The sequence below is a fragment of the Muscardinus avellanarius genome (genome assembly GCF_963383645.1).
Source record: "Muscardinus avellanarius genome assembly, chromosome: 17".
NCBI classification, from domain to species: Eukaryota; Metazoa; Chordata; class Mammalia; order Rodentia; family Gliridae; genus Muscardinus; species Muscardinus avellanarius.
Genome location: NC_137803.1, coordinates 14,154,858 through 14,176,237, shown reverse-complemented (window position 1 = coordinate 14,176,237; position 21,380 = coordinate 14,154,858). Strand labels below are relative to the sequence as shown.

Genomic DNA, 21,380 nt, shown 5'->3' with positions numbered 1-21,380 from the left:
GTCCAGCTGGCTGACTTCAAAAATCCTGGAAACAGCCCTAAGAAGCATGCGATAGTGTACTGAAGAAAAAGGACAAACACCTGCAAACATTTTTCCTCTGAAGCTTTAGTAAATTTGAAATACCACATGCTGACTGTCTTATCAGTGATATTTTGAGCAGTCAGGGCTTCTACAAAGCCAGATTGCTGCAGGTGCCCTGACGCATCACTGAGGAGAGCTGTGGCTGGCGGAAACAAAATGCAGATGCGAAGTGCTTTACTGTGCTTTTCCACAGACACAATCGCTATGTCAAAGTGACTGGAAAACCTTGAAAACAAACAAACAAAAAGCCCCTTTATTCCAGACAGCCCGTAAGTTCAAAATTTCAAATATAAATTTCTCTATAGAACAAGATACTATTTATCAACATCCATCTTCTGATTGAATCCGTGATAGAGTTGTAGCTCAGGAGGAGGAGAGACAGGATCCAGCTGCTGGATGATGGTTTCCGCAGCATCAGCTGAGATGGCTTTTGGGTTTGCCACACAGGTAGAGTTTCTTTGTCGTGAGCAGTTGTGCAAGGCCATTGAGAAACACCAAAAAGATGGTTATGGACATGACAATCACATAGTGGCTGATGCTACGAAAAAGAGAAAAAGAACTGTTAGAGGCAGAGAGCAGAACACACGAGGGAAAGCCCGAGATTCCTCTATGCAGTACTTTCAAAACATTTAACTACAAATGGTACCAATGATTTCAAAATAGATGAAAAATGTTAACCACCCAAATTTGTTAATATAGCTATGTATGTTCTTTCATGGCAATGTTTTAATTACAAATTAATAACACATTGTTAATATAGTAATAGAAGTCTATTCTTGGCAATGTGTTAATGACTAATTAATAACACATTTGTTAATATAGTACCGTATGCCCTTTCTTGGCAATGTGTCATTACAAATTAATAACACATACTAATTATATATTTTAAACCCTAATAATGGCAACTACCATTATGCTAAGTGATGACCCCAAACTGCAATGTTATGGAAATGTCTTTCATGGGTGCTAGCAATACCTGTGACTTTGTCACCGTAGAAATGAAATGTCGAAATCTCTTAGAAAAATACAAAATCTCAGTGTGGTTTTGATTTGCATTTCCCTGGTTGCTAATGATATTGAATTATTTTTCATGTATTTATCGGCCATCAGTATTTCTTTTGTAAAGTGTCTATTTGGTTCAATTGCCCATTTCTTGATTGGGTTATATGATATTTTAGTGTTAAGTCTTTTAAGTACTTTGTATATTCTAGGTATTAGTCCTCTATCAGAGAAATAGCTGGCAAAGATCTCCCATTCTATAGGAGTTCTCTTTAGACTCTTGATGGTTTCCTTTGATGAACGGAAACTTTTTAGTTTAATGCCATCACAGTTATTAATTCTTATTTTAATTTCCTGATAATCCTTTAATTAAAAATGAAAATGACCACTGTGATATTGCATACCTGTAATCCCAGTACTTGGTAGGCTGAAACAGGAGGATAACAGGTTTGTAGCCAGCTTCAGCAACTTGGTGAGGCCCAATGCAAGTTAGTGAGACCCCGTTTTAAAATAGAAAATAAAATAGGTCTGGAGGTATAGCCCCAAGGTAGAACACCCCTGGGTTCAATCCCCCCTACCACAAGGAAGGAAGGAAGGAAGCAAGCAAGCAAGCAAGCAAGCAAAAAAAGGGAGGGAAGAAGGAGGAAGAGAAAGACTATAAGACCATTATTCTTATCAGGATATCCTGATAAAGTTATCTAGATATTTCTTTAAACATAATACTCTTTAAAAACTTATGTGATTCTGTATAATATTTTAAGTGCACCTCTGTTTTGACTGCCACCTGTCACATGAGGTCAGATGTAGAATCTTCCCTTGTAGTATCACATTTTTGCACATTGGTGTGCAAAAAGTTTTGGATTTTGCCGGGTATGGTGGCACACGCTTGTAATCCCCACGCTTGGGAGGCAGAGACAGGAGGATCGCGCAGGTTCAAAGCCAGCCGTGCTGGCTTAAGAGACCCTGTTTCCAAATAAAAATACAAATATAAAAAATAGGTCCGGGAGTGTAGCCCAGAGGTAGAAGGGCTTCCAGGAATCCCAGTACCACCCAAAAAAAAAAAAAAAAAAGTTTTGGATTTTGAAGTATTTTGGATTTTGGAGTAAGGAGGCACAACCTATCTATAATGCAAACATTAATTAAAAGAAACCAGGAGTAGCTACATTAATATCAGATAAAACAGATTTTAGAAAAGATCTGTTGAGAAAATCCTTTTCTCCAAAATTAATAGAACAATTAGACTGAAATCTGCAAGGATTTAAAAGAACCCAACAACCCAACAGTATATGAATTGACAATTATAGAACACTTGATACAACAGCAGTGGGAAATAAATGTAATTTGTAAATGCTCATGATTGACAAGTTACACCATATCCTGAGTTGTAAAACAAACCTCAACAAATTCATAAGCACTGAAATCATACAGGTGACTTTCTCTGATGACAGTGTAAACAAACAAGAAATAAATAAAACAAGTAACTGGAAAATCTCCAAATACTTGGAAACTGAACAGCACACTTGTAATTAATCCATGGGCCAGAGATGCAGCTTCAAAAGAAATTTTAAAATGCACTGAATTGAATGAAAATAAAAATCTAACATATCAAAGTTTGTGGAACACGACTAACGTAGTGCTGAGAAGTATACCCCTGCATATATGTACCTCCCCCCAAAATACCGCAAACCACACACCTGATATGATGGCATATGCCTCATATTTTATACCAAAATTAAAATAGATTACTGACTTAAATCTATAATGTGAATGTATAAACATTTCAGAAAACAAGAAGACAAACCAGAAGAAACATTTTGGGGCCTGGGTTAGTCAAAAGAATTCTTAGACCTGGCACCAAAAGCGCTATCTAAAAAAGAAAAATAACCGATAAACTGAACTTCATCAAAACAAACAAACAAACAAACAAACAAACAAACACGCCTCTGCTCTGTGAAAGACCCTGTTCAGAGGATAAAAGCTGTTGACTAGAGAAGATATTTGCAAACTATCTCTAACAAAGAAATAGTATATATAATAAGATTTTAGAACATACAATAAATTCTCAGAACTTGACAATAAAAAACTAAAAAAGTCAACTAGGAAACAAACAAGACAATGAATAGATAGTTCATGAAAAAGGATCTACAGACAGAAAATAAGCAGATGAAAAGCTGTTCAACATCATTAACCACTAGGGAAATGCAAATTAAAATCCAAATGAGATATCATTACATACCTAACTTGAATGGTTAAAAAAAAAAAAGTGCCAACATCAAATGCTGGCAAGGATGCAGGGAAACTGGATCGCTGCTCTCTGGTACAGCCACTCTGGAAAAAGAGTTTGACAGGTTCCTACAAAACTCAACATGAAACTACATTAAGACTCAGCAAGCACATTTCTGGGCTTTTTATGCCAGAGAAATAAAAAATTATGTTTGCAAGAAGAATTTTTTACAGAAGCCTTATTCATAATGACCTGAACCTAGAAATAACTCTGATGCTCCTCAGCAGGTGGATCATTAAAGACACTCTTGCAGATCCATGCCATGGATTTACTTAGCAATAAAAAAGGAGTGAACTATTGGAACCCACGAGGCAAACAAATTGCCAGAGAATTACAGTGAATAAAGCGAATTGCAAAATGTTACATATTAAATGATTCCATTTGTAAAACATTTATGAAATAACAAAACTATAGAAATGGAAAACATATTAATGGTTAAAAGGGGTAAGGAAGGGAGGAAGGTGAAAGGGCAACATGGAAGCTCTCTGTGCTAATGGGAATGTTCTGTCTCTTGACAACCAACGTCAACTTTTCTGAGGGGATGTGAGGGGAGAAGAGGGAAACTCTCTAATGCACAGGATGCACATTAACAAACATATCAAAGTCAATCACTAAGCCAAATAGGAGAAGGAAGGAGGGGGAGGGAGGGGTGGGAATTGGGGAAGGGCTAATTAAGTGATGTGTGCATGTATGCCTCTAGCATCTTGTACTCCATTAAGATGTATGACTACAACGCACCAATAAAAATATTAGAAAAACTATGTATTACTAGTCCTAGTTAAGAGCACTGTATTGGTTTGCCAATAAAAGAATTTTTATTGAAATGAAAAAAGATATCTTAGTTGTACTATATGTGGTGCTACAGTTTTTCATGAAGTTGGCATTGGTGAAAAACTGGGTAAAGGGTATACAAGATCTCTCTATATTATCTCTTATAGCCTTGTATAAATCTATAATTACTTCAAAATAAAATATTTGATTAATTTTTTAGTTTGCAGGCCATCAAAAACAAAAGGTGGGATGAGTTTGGCTGAAGCCATAGATTACTGACCTGTACCCTAAACTATATGTTCTGTGGAACTCGGGACCATGAGCCTTCTTTCCCCACTGCATTCCTGAGGCCCAATGCCAGCCTGTGTGGGCATTCACTCATTTGTTACATGATGTATCAAAGATAGCAAAATTTAATTAAGTCATAAAAGCTTCTTTTGTTTTCTATTATCTTGGCAGATTTAATCTAGGCTTAAGTTCCCCTAAAATAGCAGTCATAAACATAATAAAAATTAAATGTTTAAGAGAAAGCTTAAAGAAAAAAGAGTCTCCATTAAGATGAAGTAAAATTAGCTCTACGTGGTACTAAAACATGAAGTGCAGTATATTACTGGCATCAGACTCATTAGTCAGAGCAATGGCAGAGAATAGCCCTATCAGGCAACAAGACAATCATCTGTGAGCATAAATGGGATTTGGCTCTCATCAATGCTACAAAACTCAAAGACCGACTTCCTAATGACCACAGAAATTTCCAAGTATGTTCTGTTTTTCAGTCCTCATAAGACATTTCAAAATCTGAACCAGTTCCTGTGACCAAAGTCCTCAGCCCAATAATCTGGATATAATGGCCATGACTTCTTCATGCTCTCAACATTTTTACTCCCCAGGCCACAGACTGACATTTGTAGTTAGAGGTGTGATGAGTAATGGAGTTCAGACTGCCCGAGACAGCCCTGCGGATCGTGTCTGGGGAGCTCCATCTGATCTTGGTTCCATGGGGAAGCCAGGCAAGGAGGGTGGGAGCCAGGTACATGAAGGAAAGCTGCAGGGTCCATAAAATATCACATTATGGGAAAGATGAAATGCGATCTGTCAGTCCAGCAGAACATGTCAGCAAAGAAAAGGAACAAGGTACTGATACAAGCTGTAGACCACACAGATGAATGCCAAAAAAAAATCATTATAAAACGTGGAAAAGGTCAGGTACAAAACGCTTCATACTGTTTATATGAAATGTCCAGAATTGGCAAATATGTAGAGACAAAAAGCAGATCAGTGTGGGCTTGGGTATGACTCAGTGGTAAAGCACTTGCTTAGCATGCATGAGGCTCTGGGTTCAATCCCCAGCACCAGAACAAGTTAATTAATTAATTAATTAAAAGCTGATTAGTGGTTGTCTAGGGCTGAGTATTGTAATGGGGATAGGCTTTAAACAGGCTCAAGGGAATTTGTGTGTGTGTGGTACTGGGGTCCTGGAAACCCTTCTACCTCCGGGCCACACTCCCAGACCTATTTTTCTATATTTTTTAAATTTGGAAACAGGGTCTCTTAAACCAGCGTGGCTGGTTTCCAACCTGTGCAGTCCTCCTGTCTCCGCCTCCCAAGCGCGGGGATTACAAGCGTGCGCCCGGCACAAGGGAATTTTTTGAGGTGCTAGAAATGATGGTTTCATAACTCTATATACATTTGCTAAAAATTATTGCAATGATTTAAAGCAAGCATTTAAGTTAAAACCTTAAAATGGGTGAATTTTATAGTATGTAAATTATACCACAATACAATTGTAAAGAAAGCGAGAAAGGAAAAGTTACAGATTGCTAACAGATTTTTGTTCTGTTAAATTTTGCTATCACTTTTACGTCAAAATATTATATATGACTTGATCTCTTAGCAAAATGTTTTGTCAAACTAGGACCTGACCCATCCTCAAGTTTAATGAAACATGCCACAGTTGCTTATCTCCTTACAGTGGCTGAAATTACTGGCTGTTGGCTCAGTTAAAGTAGCATCATCGGCAGAGATCAGTTACAAAGCTCATCATCTTCATGTGATTGAGCCATAAGGCATCCAGCTTGGGATCGTTTGCATCAATCAAGTCTTGGTGTCATCGAAGCACTAGCAGAGTTAAAGGGACATCAAGTTTTAACGTGAAATGAGTCCAGCTGTTCCCAGTCTCGCCCATGACTACGCTGACATCAAGCCAGCAATTCTCAAGGTGTCCCTGTGTGATGGAAGAGGACAGTGCTAAGAGTGGAGGGGCACAGGGAACTGCCAGGAGGGTCTCCAGCCCACATCCCGAGTGACAAAAGCCTGACTATATTCTTCTCACTCAGGGTGAGGGTTACAGAAGCAGGTTGTACCTGTCAGATGTACTGGGGCCGGAAAAGGTTGAGAATCACTCATTTGAATACAGCTTGATATTTATCACGAGCATAAAGACATTTCACGGCACTTACTAATGATATTTAGGATACTCAAAATGATTGACCAGAATCATGAGTTTTCATTACATCTAAAAAATGATAAATACTTCAGCTGTCATTTGTATTTTAATAAGGTGTAACAATAGTGCATGTGAAAACCAATTAATGGCCAAATGAGCACCACTATCAAATCAAACTGCAGCTCAATCAAACTGATGATCATGTCTCTCTCCTCACTACAAATGCATCTATAACATAAATTAAATACATGTTTTTATAGTTATGGAAATTACCTCACAGGCCTTTTTTTCCTCTGGTTTTAAAAATGCATGCTCAGTATGCAATATAAGAGACAATACTCTAAAGTTTACTACCTGCAATAACTGAAGATAAAGTGTAAAGATCACAAGAAGAAAATACTAAATTAGCTCTGTCAGCTGAGCTCAATTTTACGGCCTGGCCAGGACATTTTTCACACGACTGTTAAAGGAACACTTGATGCCACAGATTCTCAGAACCCTCCACTGAACCAGGGCTTCAAATGAACACACCGACCTTGGTGTATTCTTTTCAGAGTCCCAATTTAGTTTTGGTGAAATCTGCTCTGAAGACGCAGTGTAAACAGAGAATACCACACCTATAAACATATATCGTCTCATGTCCTAGTAATTCATTTTCATTGTCATTAATCTGAAAATAATAGCTGAGGAACCTTTCCAAAGTACTCTGGAAGTCCACTGCAGACATTTTAACAATGCTTTAAATGTTACAGGCACACACCAGACTCCATTCTCAAGGCTAGTCAGCTCCCATTTCTCTGTAAAATTCTGGGGTGGATTCTCACCACTTTGGTATTCATAAAGCAATGCAACGCTGAGGACAAAGGGACAACATTGCATTCCTGTGAGTAACAGGTATGAAATGGCTGGCGTTATTAACTCCACTACTAACACAAAGGAACTTAGAAATAAAATGTCATGAAAGGAAACCGCCGCAGGAAGACAGTTCAAATGACCCACGCAGGGGGCTCTGCCAGTAAGTTTAATAATAATAATGATGAGACAACAAACACCTCTGATTTTCAAATAGACTTTCACATAGGAAAAATTAGGAAAACTACCCTTAAAAGTAACATTGTCACAAATATAAGACAGAAAAAAAAAGAATAATGAGGTTTTGCTATGTGCACTGTATTATCTGGAGCTTTGGCTTTTAGTCCTAAAGTTTACCTTCTCCCCACCATCAAAGCCTTTTTTGGGCAATAATTAGATGTTTATAAAAATGGATGAACCACTTCAGCCCATTAGATCAGTACCGCATGCTCCACAGAGGCAATGTAGGTCATTAATAGCTTTTAGGACACAAAGTGAAGTTTTTAGAATTCCAATTTACCAACAAGAGCAGAAAACAAACCAAAACCCCTCACTACAGCATCCTGCCCTCCCTTCTCCGTCTCCCCTCGTTCCAGCGATCATTTTCCTCTCTGAAAGTGGGCATCTTTGTATGGTAAAATAAGAAAGAATGCAAACAGAACAAGGAGATATTTTAGTGAGCATGATGTGCAGAATACGTGGGAAATGTATGTGCTCTAGTCCAGTTCCTCTACCTTGAAGAATAGGACTGTGATCTGTGTCCCTCCTCATATCTGCCCTCAAGCAGTCACTTAGAGAAGCACCTTGCTGGCCGATGGGAGTTGATCCCTGATGGTGAAGCGTTGAGACTGAGATGAACTAGGAGTTAATATAATTTATTACCAGGCTAGGCCTTTACATATTCCTATACACAAATGGGATATAATGATCACACTAGGACAGCAGGTAACAGGCAAATGATCACTTTGTATATAATGTAGTTCCCATCATAAAAAAGCACTATCAAAAAATATTCCTACAGCATATTTTACCCTGTATACTATTAATTATGAAAGCGTGTGTGTGTGTGTGTGTGTGTGCGTGTGTGTGTGTGTATTTGGAACAGGGAATTGAACGTGGGGCATTCCACTTCTAAATTATACCCCCAGCCCTTTTTACTTTTTATTTGTTTCTGAAACAAGTCCCAGTATGCTACTACTGAGAGTTTTATTAAGTTGCTTACACTGGTCTCAAACCATTATAGGCATGTACCACCACACTTGACAATTCTGGAATATTTTAATATATGTCTATATACATATATAGGTATAGGTATGCTATATATATTATATATATATGTATATATATGTATATATATATACATATATGTAATTTTGAGCACTGAAACATGGAGTGAATGCCCATGGTTGTGACCACTGCTGCTGAGCAGGAGTTACCAGCACTCTCAGCCTCCGAGTGCCAGTGTGCCCTTCTGTTTCCCTGTCTTAAATGATGCTCCCAGTTTTAAGTCTCTGTATTCTCTCTTTCTGCTATTACTTTGTGTTCTGATGAACACTTTATTCCCATGATGGCTATATTAAAGAATGTGAGAAATAGGGCTGGAAGTACCATACACATGTGAGGAAGAATGTCATGCAACATGTTACATGCAAGTTTTGCCACGGCTCTTTTCAAAATGCACCGAGCAATACAGGTGCGGCGAAAGACTTGCGATTCCAGGACTTGAACTGCTGGAGAACTGCTGGGCTAAGGACAGCCTCAGAACACAGTGAGACTCAGCAATCTAGCAAGACTCTGTTTTTGGGGAAAAAAGATTGGGGTGTGACTTGAAGGTAGAATGCCCCTGGATTCAATCCTCCAAAGCAACACACACACACACACACACACACACACACACACACACACATCTATAATTAAACAACTGGGCACTGTGGCACATGCCTATAATCTCAGTACATGGGAGGCTAAGACAAGAAGATCTCAGGCTTAAGGCCAGTGCAAGGTAACTTAGCAAGACCCTGTTTCAAACTTTAAGAAAATAAGAAAAGAAAAGGGCTGGGAGTATAACTTAGTGGCAGAACACCCTGGGTTCAATAGCCAGTACCACAAAAATAAATGAATAGATAAATAAATAAATAAATAAATAAATAAATAAGCAAGCACATCAAGCAAATGCAGGTAACAAAAGCAAAAATTAATAAGCCGGATATATCAACATAAAGAAACTTCTATGAGTGAAGGGACAGAATCAGTGGAGAAAAGACACCTGCAGAACGAGAGTACGTATTTGCAAATCATGTTCTTGAAAAGGATTCGATATCCAGAATATCCAGAATATGTAAGAATTCCTACAACTCAGCAATAAAACAACAAAGCACCCGATTTTAAAGTGGGGAAATGCCTTGAATGGAAATATCTCCAAAGACAATATACAAATATCCAACATGCATATGAAAAGGTGCTCAAATGAAGAGTTAGGGTAGTCAAATAATTCCAAGAAACAGAAAGAATGGCAGTTGCCAGATGCTGGGGAAGAGGGAAGTGGGCAGTTATTGAGTGCGCATGCATTTCAGTTCTGCAGGATAAACAGTAACAGAGAGCTGGTGCGCAGCAATGGGAATACAAAACTGCTGGACTGCTCACTTGAGAGTGGAGGAGGTATTTTACATGTATTCTGCCACATTTTTTTCTAAAGGAGAGAAAAGAAAAAAAATATTTTTTAAAAAATCAGGTAAAAATGAGCAATTTGGACTTGGTATTGTTAAACTCAAAAGTTTGGCCTATCATTTGGCAGTAGGATGATAAAATTTGGCCCCAAACGGCATCCATATGTAGTGAACTGCAACCTAGCTTAGTATGTACAAAATCTGGGACATAACTGGAGAGTGTATTCTCCTAGCAGCCGAATGTCAGTCAGTACCAGCAGTAGAGCTTCAGCCAATCACAGGTTGACAGGTTGCCAGCTGACCATGCCACGTCCTGGAAGGAGAATGTCCATCCCACTATGCCCATAAGGCAGATGCTGACTGTGTGGCTGCACCCAATCAGGCTCCTTCTGTATGTTGCCTCTTTTCTCCAGCTATGAACATAATCTGCACAGATGGTGTGGCTCAGCATTCTGAAGTAACTTTAGAGCAGAAAGCTTCCAGGTTCTAGAACCTTGTTCTTGCTCAAAGTTTAATGCCTCTAAGATTTTTTTTTAACCAGTGCAAAGTACTATGACACAGTGAAGGTGACATCACTGCAATATTGGAGGTCTGACTTTGGAGCCACATAATGACTTCAGGGTGTCAAAGAGGACTGAAGACCTGCGGCCACGCAATGACACCGGGAACACAGAGGACACGCTGGAACGGGCTGACAGTGCTGGCTGAGTAAGTGCCTCCACTTCCAGGCACACATCACCCATTCTCCCACTCCAGGGAATAAATCTTGACCATGTATAAGAACATGGTCAAGACTCCTGACTCGCAGGCCATCATTTATTTGTGAAAGTAACATCTAAAATTCTGAAGCGCAAATAAATCCAAAAAAAGACTCCCTGTTCACATGCCAATAGAACAGACAACGTAGTTTTGTATTAAAGCTTTATCATAGCAAGCTTCACAAAAGCTATTTTTCTAGAAATTCTTTCTTCGAGGCAATCTGAAATACAAACTATTTTTTACCTATCAATATACATATGCATTGGGCTTTTGTTTTTAACCTTCATAGCTTCGCTCACATCCATTCTACCTGCCTAAAATACTCTTCTCAAACCTCTCAGTCCCTTCATTGACAATCTACTGATTGTTCAGAGACCAGTTCAACTGCCAGAACGCGCACAATGTTTTCTCAGGCACTGGAGGCTGAGGGGAGTGGCCTCCCTTCTTATCAGGAAGCCCCTAACCTTGTGCTTCCTTACTCTAAAGTTAGTTATGTCTTTCAACCAATATCAGGCCATAATCTCCCAGAAAGAGGCCATGTGTTAGAGCCATGTACTTCTAGGATTAGAATGTCCCTTACAAGTTTGCACTGGACCCTTCAACTCAGCGCTTGAATATCCCCATGAAAGAAGTTATATTTAAGGATGAAAATATCAAGTTTCAAAGCAATCAGTCTCACCTGGGAACAGACAATGCCTAGGAATGCTTTATGCATGGTGAGTGCCCAATTAGGTACTTTTTCTGAAGCAACAATCTATACGGTAAGTGCATATGCAAAGCAAAAATATTAAATAAAACCATCCACTTAGCTATGCCACTTAAACAATCACAGTCTTTCAGTGCCAGTTTCTTCTCTGTAAAATAGAAATGGTCATATTTTTCCAGACATTGTCCAAAAAAATAAATGAAATAACATAAACATGATCCCTAATACATTGCATGCTATAAATAATTTAATTGTAATTATTATCATCAATTAAATATTATTTTCAGTAATTCTTAAGTTTTATAATCACTGCTTAACTTAATGTGGTTTTATCCAAGTTTAGATAGTTTTTTTTCTGTGGCAAAACAATTCAATCTTGCAAATAGTATCTTGAAGCTTCTGGGGCATCCCAGGGGGAAAATAGATAAACATGACTGCATTAAACTTAACTCAGCATGACTGGACATTTCTAAAGAAAAACATTCCAGAATTTTCAAGACAAAAATGGTGGCTATCTTTAAACAAGAAATATAAAAATGTGTGAAGGGGATAGAGTAACTCTTTCTAGACAAAGAGGCATACAAGAGTTCCAAAATGGATCAAGGCTGATACTGATCCAGGAAGGGAATATGAAAGGCTAAAAGGGTTCTCTTTTTCTGTCATTTCTTTTTTTCCTTTCCTTCCCCTCTCTCTTTCTTACCGTTTCTCTTCTTCCTTTCCTCCATTTCTATTTCTTTTAAACAAAAGTATACAACACTAGTGAGGTTAAAAAAAAAAAGTTGTTTCAGTGTTGATGAGAATATTCTTGTTAATTAAGTTTGGGATGAAAGACTAAAGATGACAGACAACAGGAGAAACAGTGCTGAATGGAACCCAGGATGAACTGATAGGAGAAGGGTTATTCAGCCTGGAAAAACTGAATAAGGGGCAAAGGGAATATAATTAGTTAGACAGGCTTAGAGTCATTGCTCAATAAGTAATTGTTGAATGAAAGCATGAAAACTAAATAAGTAAGTGCAGAAAGGTCAGGAGTCCAGGGTTTCAATGATGAAAACAATGTCCTCTACTTGAGTCCTGAGCATAAAAGTCATCAAGGTAAGCAAAGGGGCACTCAGCTAAGGCGGGTTCCTGCAGTGCATGGCTTACAAGTATCTTGATCCATTACTGCTTTCTTGAATTTTCGCCCCCGCTCTAGGGCCCAAGGAAAAATCCTCTGGGCCACACACAAAACCTCAAGGTTTCAGCATATTGATTCCCACAGGCCTCACTTAACCATGGCCTTTAACTCTGCTAGCAATAGCCTTTATGGCACCAAGTTTTCCTCTCAACCATCAGCATGAGATTCAATATCTGTTTCCATCTTCTCCTGTACATAATAGACCACTCTGTCAGCTTGACTTCTGTGCAGCTTGACAGCAGGCACAGAATAGGCAGTGCCTACCCGATACTGTCTGTGTGCCCAGTGGTGGACTTCCTCTCACAGAAAGCTGTTTTTGTTTTTTAATTTTTAAATTTTTTTATGGGTGCCTTGTAGTCATACATCTTAATGGGGTACAAGATGGTAGAAACGTACATGCACACCGTTGGTTTCTTACTTCCAGCCTTCCAGGATTTTCTCTTTGAAGACATGACTTTTGCTCTGTATATCTAACAAAGGCCTGTGGTCAAACACAACACCTCATTCACTCAACAAACCCTCACTCTTGGCCCACTTTCTCCTAATCAGTATTTCTTTTTTCTTTAAATCCAAAATTTATATTATCTAACACTTTCCATTGACTGATCCCTTTGCACCAATTACAAACATAGGACTATATACAAACTCACTTAAGAAAAATGAGTTCATTGGGTTAAAAAACATATCCTTTGGGGAAAACTCTTTGAGTAGAGGCAGTCAGGGCAAGGGGTCTCCAAGACCCTCCGCTTCAGTCGTGCTGTCTTTAAGACCAGCTGACATGACCAAGTCACAAGTTCCTTAGGGCCAGCATCCTCACCTGTCAAGTGGAGAGAGCTAATAATCTCTTGTGAAAGATAAGATCTGCTTCACACTGTTGTGATAAAGATCACATGAAATAATGTGTGGGAAGATGCTGTAACTGGTGTAGCCCAATGCAAGTGCTGGCTACTTTTGGTAGCGGTATGACTGACATCCTGGACCACCTTTTCAAGATGAGTTTCTGTCTCACTTTACCTTTTACTCTGGTAATTTTTACTGGTGCATTGTAATCATTGCCATTAACTTTATACTAAGTATATTTCCTGGTCTCTGAACTTCTCCAATCATCCATGCCTCTCAGGACACATATCTCAAAAAACTAACTGCTGGATATGTGGACTCTGTGATGTAACACGTAGCCCTGCTCTGACCCTGAGGGGGGCTCTGACTCCAATGTGTGAAGGAGCGTATTCCACTTGGGCCGCACATACTACCTCCTCTGACAGAGCACAATTAAAACTGATGAAACTAGGAACATTCACTCCATTCACCTGTAATATTCCTCCTGCTCATTAGTAATATGAAGTGAAAATAAAATCTCCCTCCTAGAGCGGTTATGTAGGTAATCCTAGACAGACTGTGGTATATTTTTCTCTTCCCCTTTCTAATTAGGCTTGAAAGAGTGGCCTACACTTTGAACTTTATTCCTGACCTCCCAGTCCATTTGTGCATTTCCCTTAATTTGTACCAGTCGCACATGCAGTACTATAAAAAGCAAAATAACATAAACAGATTTATAATGAAAAGTAACAACCGTTCATTCCTTCTTACCTGCTTCCAAGAGCAGCCAGCCACTCTACTCCTCCTTCAGATCTTCTGGTGGTTTTCTCCCTATCAAGTCTTACTATCTCTGTGCTGCTGTTTATGATCAACTTGAAATAGTATTTATTGAGTACCCGCTAGCAAAGGAGATGATTTAGCCTACTTACATTCTGCCCTGCTCATTTTAATTTTAGATAGTTTTCATAGTTCTTCTATTTTCCTTAGGAGTCAATCTTGAGGTATAATTTACATGTGAGAAAATGGAACCATTTTAAGAATTTAGTTAGCCGAGTATTGACAAGTAGTATAAACAGGAAACTATTATCATTATCAAGATACAGAACAATTCGACCTCCCTAAAAGCTCCTGCATGCCCTTTTGTAGCCAATCTCATTCTTACCCCCGGGCCCAACAATTACCGATCAGTCTTCTGTGACTACAGGATAATGTTTTCCAATTTTATGTAAATGGAATAATACACCATATACTCCTATAAACCTGGCTTCTTTTACCCATAAAGTTTCTGAGATTTATCCATGTACTTGAGTTCACTGGTCATTCATTTGTTTTTAATGGTAAATAGTATTCCATTATACCAATATAGCACAATTTGTTTGTCCATTCATGTGTGAATACATTTGCTTGTTTCTCGATTTGGGTTGTTATGAACAAAGCCGCTATAAAAATTCCTTTACAAGTCTTTCTGTGTACATGTTTTTCCTTATCTTGATGTAAATGTTCAGGCACAGAATGGCTGGGTCACAGGGTAGTGTGTAAGAAAGCCTCTTCCCTCTAGGCATCACCCAAAGTAGAATGGTTGCTGCTAAGTTCTATGTACATGATAGAAATCGCTATGTCATGTTTCAGGATGAGCAGAAGAGGTGCCTGGGTCTGCCCTTTGGGCTAAGGCTGGAAGGATGCTATCACTGACAGAATGTGGGAGGGTTCCATAATGAGGTGGAAGAACATACAACAGAACCATGAAATTTGCCCAGGCCTTTGATTTCAGTCTCTTTAGAGGCGTCCTCTGATTTTCTCCTGAAGGTAAACTGCTGTAGCACTTCTTGCATGGGGATGGAGGTAGAGGAAGACAGCACGTGGAGAGCCTGCTGATCCCATTATCTGTAGACAAATATTCAGCGACTCTTCCCTGGCTCCCCTCATCACCCCTCCCTCCACATTACTGAGTCCAGAGCCTCCAGGGGTCCTTCCTCCTTTGGCCTATAGATTCTGAGCTGCTGCTGCTTCTCCCCGATTATCCATCTTGTAGGAATTTGTTGAACTCACATTTGTTGGTGGGCCTTCTCTCATTCCCATCACTTGCCCTAGGATTGCTTATTTTATTAGGGTCTTGGTAGATGAAAAAAAATGACAAACTTTGATCTGCAGCCCTCATCCAGAAATTGGCGGATCTAATTCAGTATAGCAGTCTAGTACCAGATCCTACCAGTACGACTGCTCTAGCCAGGCGCACCAAGGACCATGGCTCCTGAGTGAGGCACACCTTCACATCTTTACTTATCACTGCAACATCTGACACTCTAGGACTTCCCTCCTTCTTGCAATGCTCTTTGGATCTCCACACACTGCTTTCTCCTGAAGTTCTCCTGTTGTGTGGCTACCTATTCCAGTCTCGTTTCCATGCTTCTTATTCTCTGCTCGTCATCTTCTCTCACTTGACATGTTTTCCCTAGGTCTTGCGACTAAATCAACTCTTCCAAACCCTGTACTTGCCATGTTTAGCCAGTCGTCTCCTAAGATGCCTTCTCTTATACTGCAAGGCTGAGATAGGTGACCTGTGTGTTCCCATGGGCCCCAAAAGACTACTCTAGAACTTCTCACGCTGCACCAACTCGCCTGCTCAAGGATGTTCCCTCCTCCAGCTCTAAGTGCAGGACAGCCCGAGTGCAGGGCTCTGTTCTCATCCCCAGGAGCTCCTCTGACATACACTTGACATTCAACACAGTTGGCACCCAGTACCTATTTGCTGGACTGAATCAAAATCATGGATATGAAAAGGTGCTTTGAGTTTTATCCATGTTATTACTGACAATAATAAAGATTTATGCTTGAAGACAAAAAAATGCCAAGTAAAGATAAGCTGCAAACTAATTGGAGAAAATCTAAAATTCTTTAGTTAGTATACTATAAATGAATGATGTTCTGGTGCAGGGTCTCTTGCAAACCTACACAATGCCTAGCAGTACAAGCTGAGAGCAGAGACTGACTTATTGAAATAAAACCAGTTGAGAAAAATGGAGTCCTTCCCAGAATACATCTGGGAAAAAAATAAGATAAGGAGATCAACTTTGCTCTCTTCTTCTCAAAGAGAAAAAATGGGAGAGATGATGGCAACTGACATTCATATCACAATAAAGATGAAACTGACTTTTTGTTCAGATCACACTTTAAGAAACCATGTTATAGGTATCCATGCTCAAATATTCCCATATTAAACACCCTAAAAGACAGATAATGATTGCATGGAATTTAAAGCTCACATAAGAATCACAGCACAACTAAAATAGCCTTACTTTCCCAAAGATGGCGAGGTTAAGGACGCACACAAGGGCACTGGAGCTATCTACTGTGAAAACCCAGAGTCAAACATCTTCCCACTGCCCTTTGGTTATCTCCACATTTAACACCCCTCCTGCCCACAGCATCCAGAGAACACACCGGCTAATATGTTAATGCCAAGGATTGGAGAGACATGTCTTGCTTTCAGAGGCTTAAATAATAGCTACTCTTTAGGCTTACCACAAAATCATACTGGCACCCTCTACACTCAGATACCAAGGTTTTTTTTTTGTTGTTGTTTTTCACCACACTGTTAAGATTGTGTGTGTGTGTGTGTGTGTGTGTGTGTGTGTGTGTGTGTGTGTGTGGTACTGGGGGTGGAACCCAGAGGCTTTCTATCTCCGGGCTATATTCCCACCCTATTTAAAATTTTATTTGAAGCCAGGTGTGGTGGCGCATGCTTGTAATCCCTGCTCTTGGGAGGCTGAGACAGGAGGATCGCACAGGTTCGAAGCCAGCCTCAGTTACTTAGTGAGGCTTTCAGCAACTTAGTGAGACCCTGTTTCCAAATAAAATATTTTTTAAAAAGGTCTGGGAGTAAAGCCCAGAGGTAGAAAGCCTCTGGGTTCCACCCTAAGTACCACCAAAATAATAATAATAATAATAATAATAAATTAAATAAAATTTTATTTGGGAACAGGGTCTCACTAAGTTGCTGAGAGCCTCACTAAGTAGCTGAAGCTGGCTTTAAACCTGTGTGATCCTCCTGTCTCAAGACCTCTCAAGTGCAAGGATTACAAGTGTGCGCTACCATGCCCAGCTAAGAATTTCTAAATATATATATATATATATATATATATATATATATATATATATGTATGTATATATACTATACCTTGTTCCAATGTCAAGCCAGCTGCCATAATCCTTGACCAAGAAGAAAAAATGCTGTAAAATATAACAAAATGTGGCTCCATTAAAAACAAAGCCTGTTTAGATTCAATGTAAAAACAGCTGTTCTGGGATCCTATATTTCACATTTTTCACCCTTCAGTACAACTACCTTCTCAGAATAAACAAGAATTACACCTTTTACTGAAACTATTACTTGGATCAAAATGAGCAATAATATAAATGCCAGAAATAGAATTATCATTCAATAGCTGAACACAAAATTATCAGGCATAAGAAAGAAAGAGAGAAAGGGAAAGAGAAAAAAGAAAGCGAAAGTGGTGTGTGTGTGTGTGTGTGTGTGTGTGTGTGAGAGAGAGAGAGAGAGAGAGAGAGAGAGAGAGAGAAAGAGAGAATGAGAGAGATCATTAAAAATACAACTATAGGATCACAGAGGAAGGAGTATAAAAGAAGGACTCTTGGAATGTAATTTCTAAGTGGAAAATAAGGACTCTTGGAATGTAATTTCTAAGTGGAAAATAGGAGGAAAATAGGAGTCAGATAAAAGAAGTCACAGAGTAGGTTCGTGGCAGTGGGAATAGATTATACATGCATCAGGGGTCCAGATAAAGTTTGGTATATTTGAAGTGAGGCTGGTATAGAGAAGACAAGGATGGAGAGGTGACAGTTGATGCCAAGTCGAGTTAGAAGAAACTAGATCACAATTGGCTTTGCAAATCAGATGGACCCATCTGACTCTTCATATAAAATTAATCAGAGAATTTCAATTCTCTTTTACTAACATGTCTCACCTAGTTGACACTCTGTGAACAAAATTGAATGCTGATTTTTTTCTTTTGTTTGTCTTTTTGTTTTTTGAGATGCTAGGGATTGAACTCAGGGCCTCCAAAATGCTAGGCAAGCCACTCTACCACTGAGCTATCTCCCCAGCCCAGAAAGCTGATTTTGTTCTAATATAAGGTGTGTGATTAATCACAAAAATATGTTGGGCACATAGTTCAATATAGTACAAACTGAGCTGGGCATGGTGACGCATGTTTGCAATAGCAGCATTTGGGAGGCTAAGACATGAGGATGGCGGTTCTTGGACAGCCTCAGCTACTTAGTGAGGCCCTTTGCAGCTCAGTGAGACCCTGTTTCAAATTAAGAATAAAAATAGGGCTGGGGGTGTAGCTTGGAGGTAGAATGCTCCTGGGTCCCTACTGGTTCCAACCCCAGTACCACAAAAAAATCATAGATATATATTTTTATTTATGTATTTTATTTTATTTATGTATATATGCATACATAGTACTAAATATGTATATATTTTATTATGTCTTTTATTTATGTATATAGACACATATTTAGCATTAAATGTGTCTATATACATAAATTAAATTAAAAAAATTTTAAATTATGTATATATAGACAATATTTAGTATTAAATTAGTATTAAATATGTGTCTATATATACATAAATAAATATATATATATTTAGTACTATATATATATATATATATATATACATATATAGTACAAAATGTTCTCATCTAAATCTAGTGACAAAGAATCTGATTTGGGAAATTACCTTAAACTGTGTCTCTAATCACTTTTGTGATGTGGCCTTTGTCCTCATCTACTGGGAAGTGAGTTCTAGGCCCCTGGATGTTATGCCTGATATAGGTATTTTGCCTGGGGCGTTGGTAACCAGAAAGTCCAGCAAAGTGATTTATGGTAGGGGCTTTGGACCGCATGGTATCAGTGCTATTACTGGCAGGACTGGAGATTAAAGATCAGCCATGTGGGCAGTGTGTTATCAAGCCCCAGTAAAAAGTCTGGACACCAAAGCTACGGTGAGCCTGACTGGCAGGACTTCATGTGTATTGTCACGTCTTCTGCTGACAGAGCAAGGCCGCCCTGACACAAGAAGGAAACAAGCTCGAGCTTGCAGTCCTCCTGGACCCTGCTCTATGCACTGCTTCCCACAGCGGATTTTGACTGGTATCATTTTACTATCATAAACCGTAGCTGAACATAACAGTGTTCTGGAACTGTTCAAGAATCCCAGTGAATTATCAGACCTGAGGGTCGTTCCAGGAACCCTGAGTTTACAGACATACAATAAACTCCTCTTTTTCTTAATACGGCAATCATAAAAGTCCTCACTCAGGTCTCATATGTTAAGTTATCCTCTTGATAACATCATCCTAATTGAAAAGCTGTATTTTCTTTTCCTTCTCCCTTCATTCCCTCCCTTTTTTTCCTTTCTGTTTTTAATCTGAGAGAAGAGCTGAAGACTGACATTTCAAGTAGGAGAACGCATTAGCTAAAGCTAAAGTTAGCTTCTGTTAATTTCCTGTGGAAGGTTCATTTCAGACACAAAGCAATGTATAAGATTAGGTATAAAGTGACAGGTCTGAATAAATCAAGTAATGAGACTTTTGACACCTTAAGAAGAGTGCTTTTACTGCATAAGTAATATAAAAAGAAAGTAATATATCTGTGTAAATTATCCTAGCATCTGGGACTTGGTACCTAAAGGTGACACATACCTGTAACCCCAGCACTTGGGAGGCTGAGAAAGGAGGACCCCAGGTTCAAGGCCAGCCTCAGCAACTTAGCAAGACTCTGTTTCAAAATAAAAAGTAAAAAGGGCTGGAGGTATAGCTTAGAGGGGGGTGCAGAATGCCTCTGGGTTCAATTTCCAGTAACACACAAAACACACACACACACACACACACACACACACAAATCACATATGGAAATACATTCATAGTTATTTTGATTAAGCTAACCCAGCATTTAAGTTTCTCCATTTTACTTATACTAAGTATCTAATAATGCCTTACTTACCAAAGCCATAATGTCTGATATGACGAGAACAATGAGAAAAATGCTGAAAAATAAAAACAAATTATAGATAATACAACAAGTTCACTTTTCAGACACACTAAAATCCAAACGAGAATAACTAAATAATCCACAAAGATAAAGGCATCACCCTAAGAATGGGAGAGAGAAAGGCAGGATTACTCAGGACACCACACCAGCTACGATACTGGAAACACATCTGCCACTAGTTGGGTTTTCATTACTCAAAGCCGAAAGCATTCCTAACAGATCAACAGATCATTCCTGACAGATCAACAGATCATTCCTAAGGGAGCATTCCCAGCAGGTGATCTTCATACCCACAAACTCCCTGTTAATGATCTCTACCCAAAATATTCAAGGCTTCACAGATGACACCAATTGTTCAGACTGAGAAATCAAGTTATTGATATTTAGAAAAGCTCACTTTAACGTGTGCAAAATAAAATAATGTTTACACAGCTTTTCTACATCACCTTTGCTCAAGATATATTCTAAGGAACGAGTGGGAAAAATATAGTTAGAATCATCTCAGTGGTCTGCTATACTGAACTCATCCCGGGCACTATGGACCTAATAAACAAGTCATTAGTGCAAAACACACTCTCATCTTAGTCCCTAGCCTTTCGAGAGTTGTAAGAAAATATTTTGCAACATAAATAATGAGGCTGTGAAAATATAGAAATGAAGGAGAGATGATATCAGTGATACTTAAAAATGGACATGGCAGTGAAGGGTGGACAGACGTGGGCTTATGAAATAGAATAAAGAGG

At 38.9% G+C, this 21,380-nt stretch overlaps 1 protein-coding gene across 1 annotated transcript in view; it reads right to left on the bottom strand.

Annotated features, from left to right (window-relative positions):
* Positions 1-495: 495 nt before the first annotated feature.
* The window catches only part of PIGN (phosphatidylinositol glycan anchor biosynthesis class N), a gene marked incomplete at both ends in the record, with an annotated part of 98,152 nt that continues 77,267 nt past the window's right edge, over positions 496-21,380 (bottom strand). Inside the window, 3 exons of the mRNA XM_080714674.1 lie at positions 496-619; positions 17,738-17,790; positions 20,590-20,632. Of these exons, the coding sequence (XP_080570800.1) occupies positions 496-619; positions 17,738-17,790; positions 20,590-20,632 (220 nt within the window). The remainder of the gene's footprint in view (positions 620-17,737; positions 17,791-20,589; positions 20,633-21,380) is intronic.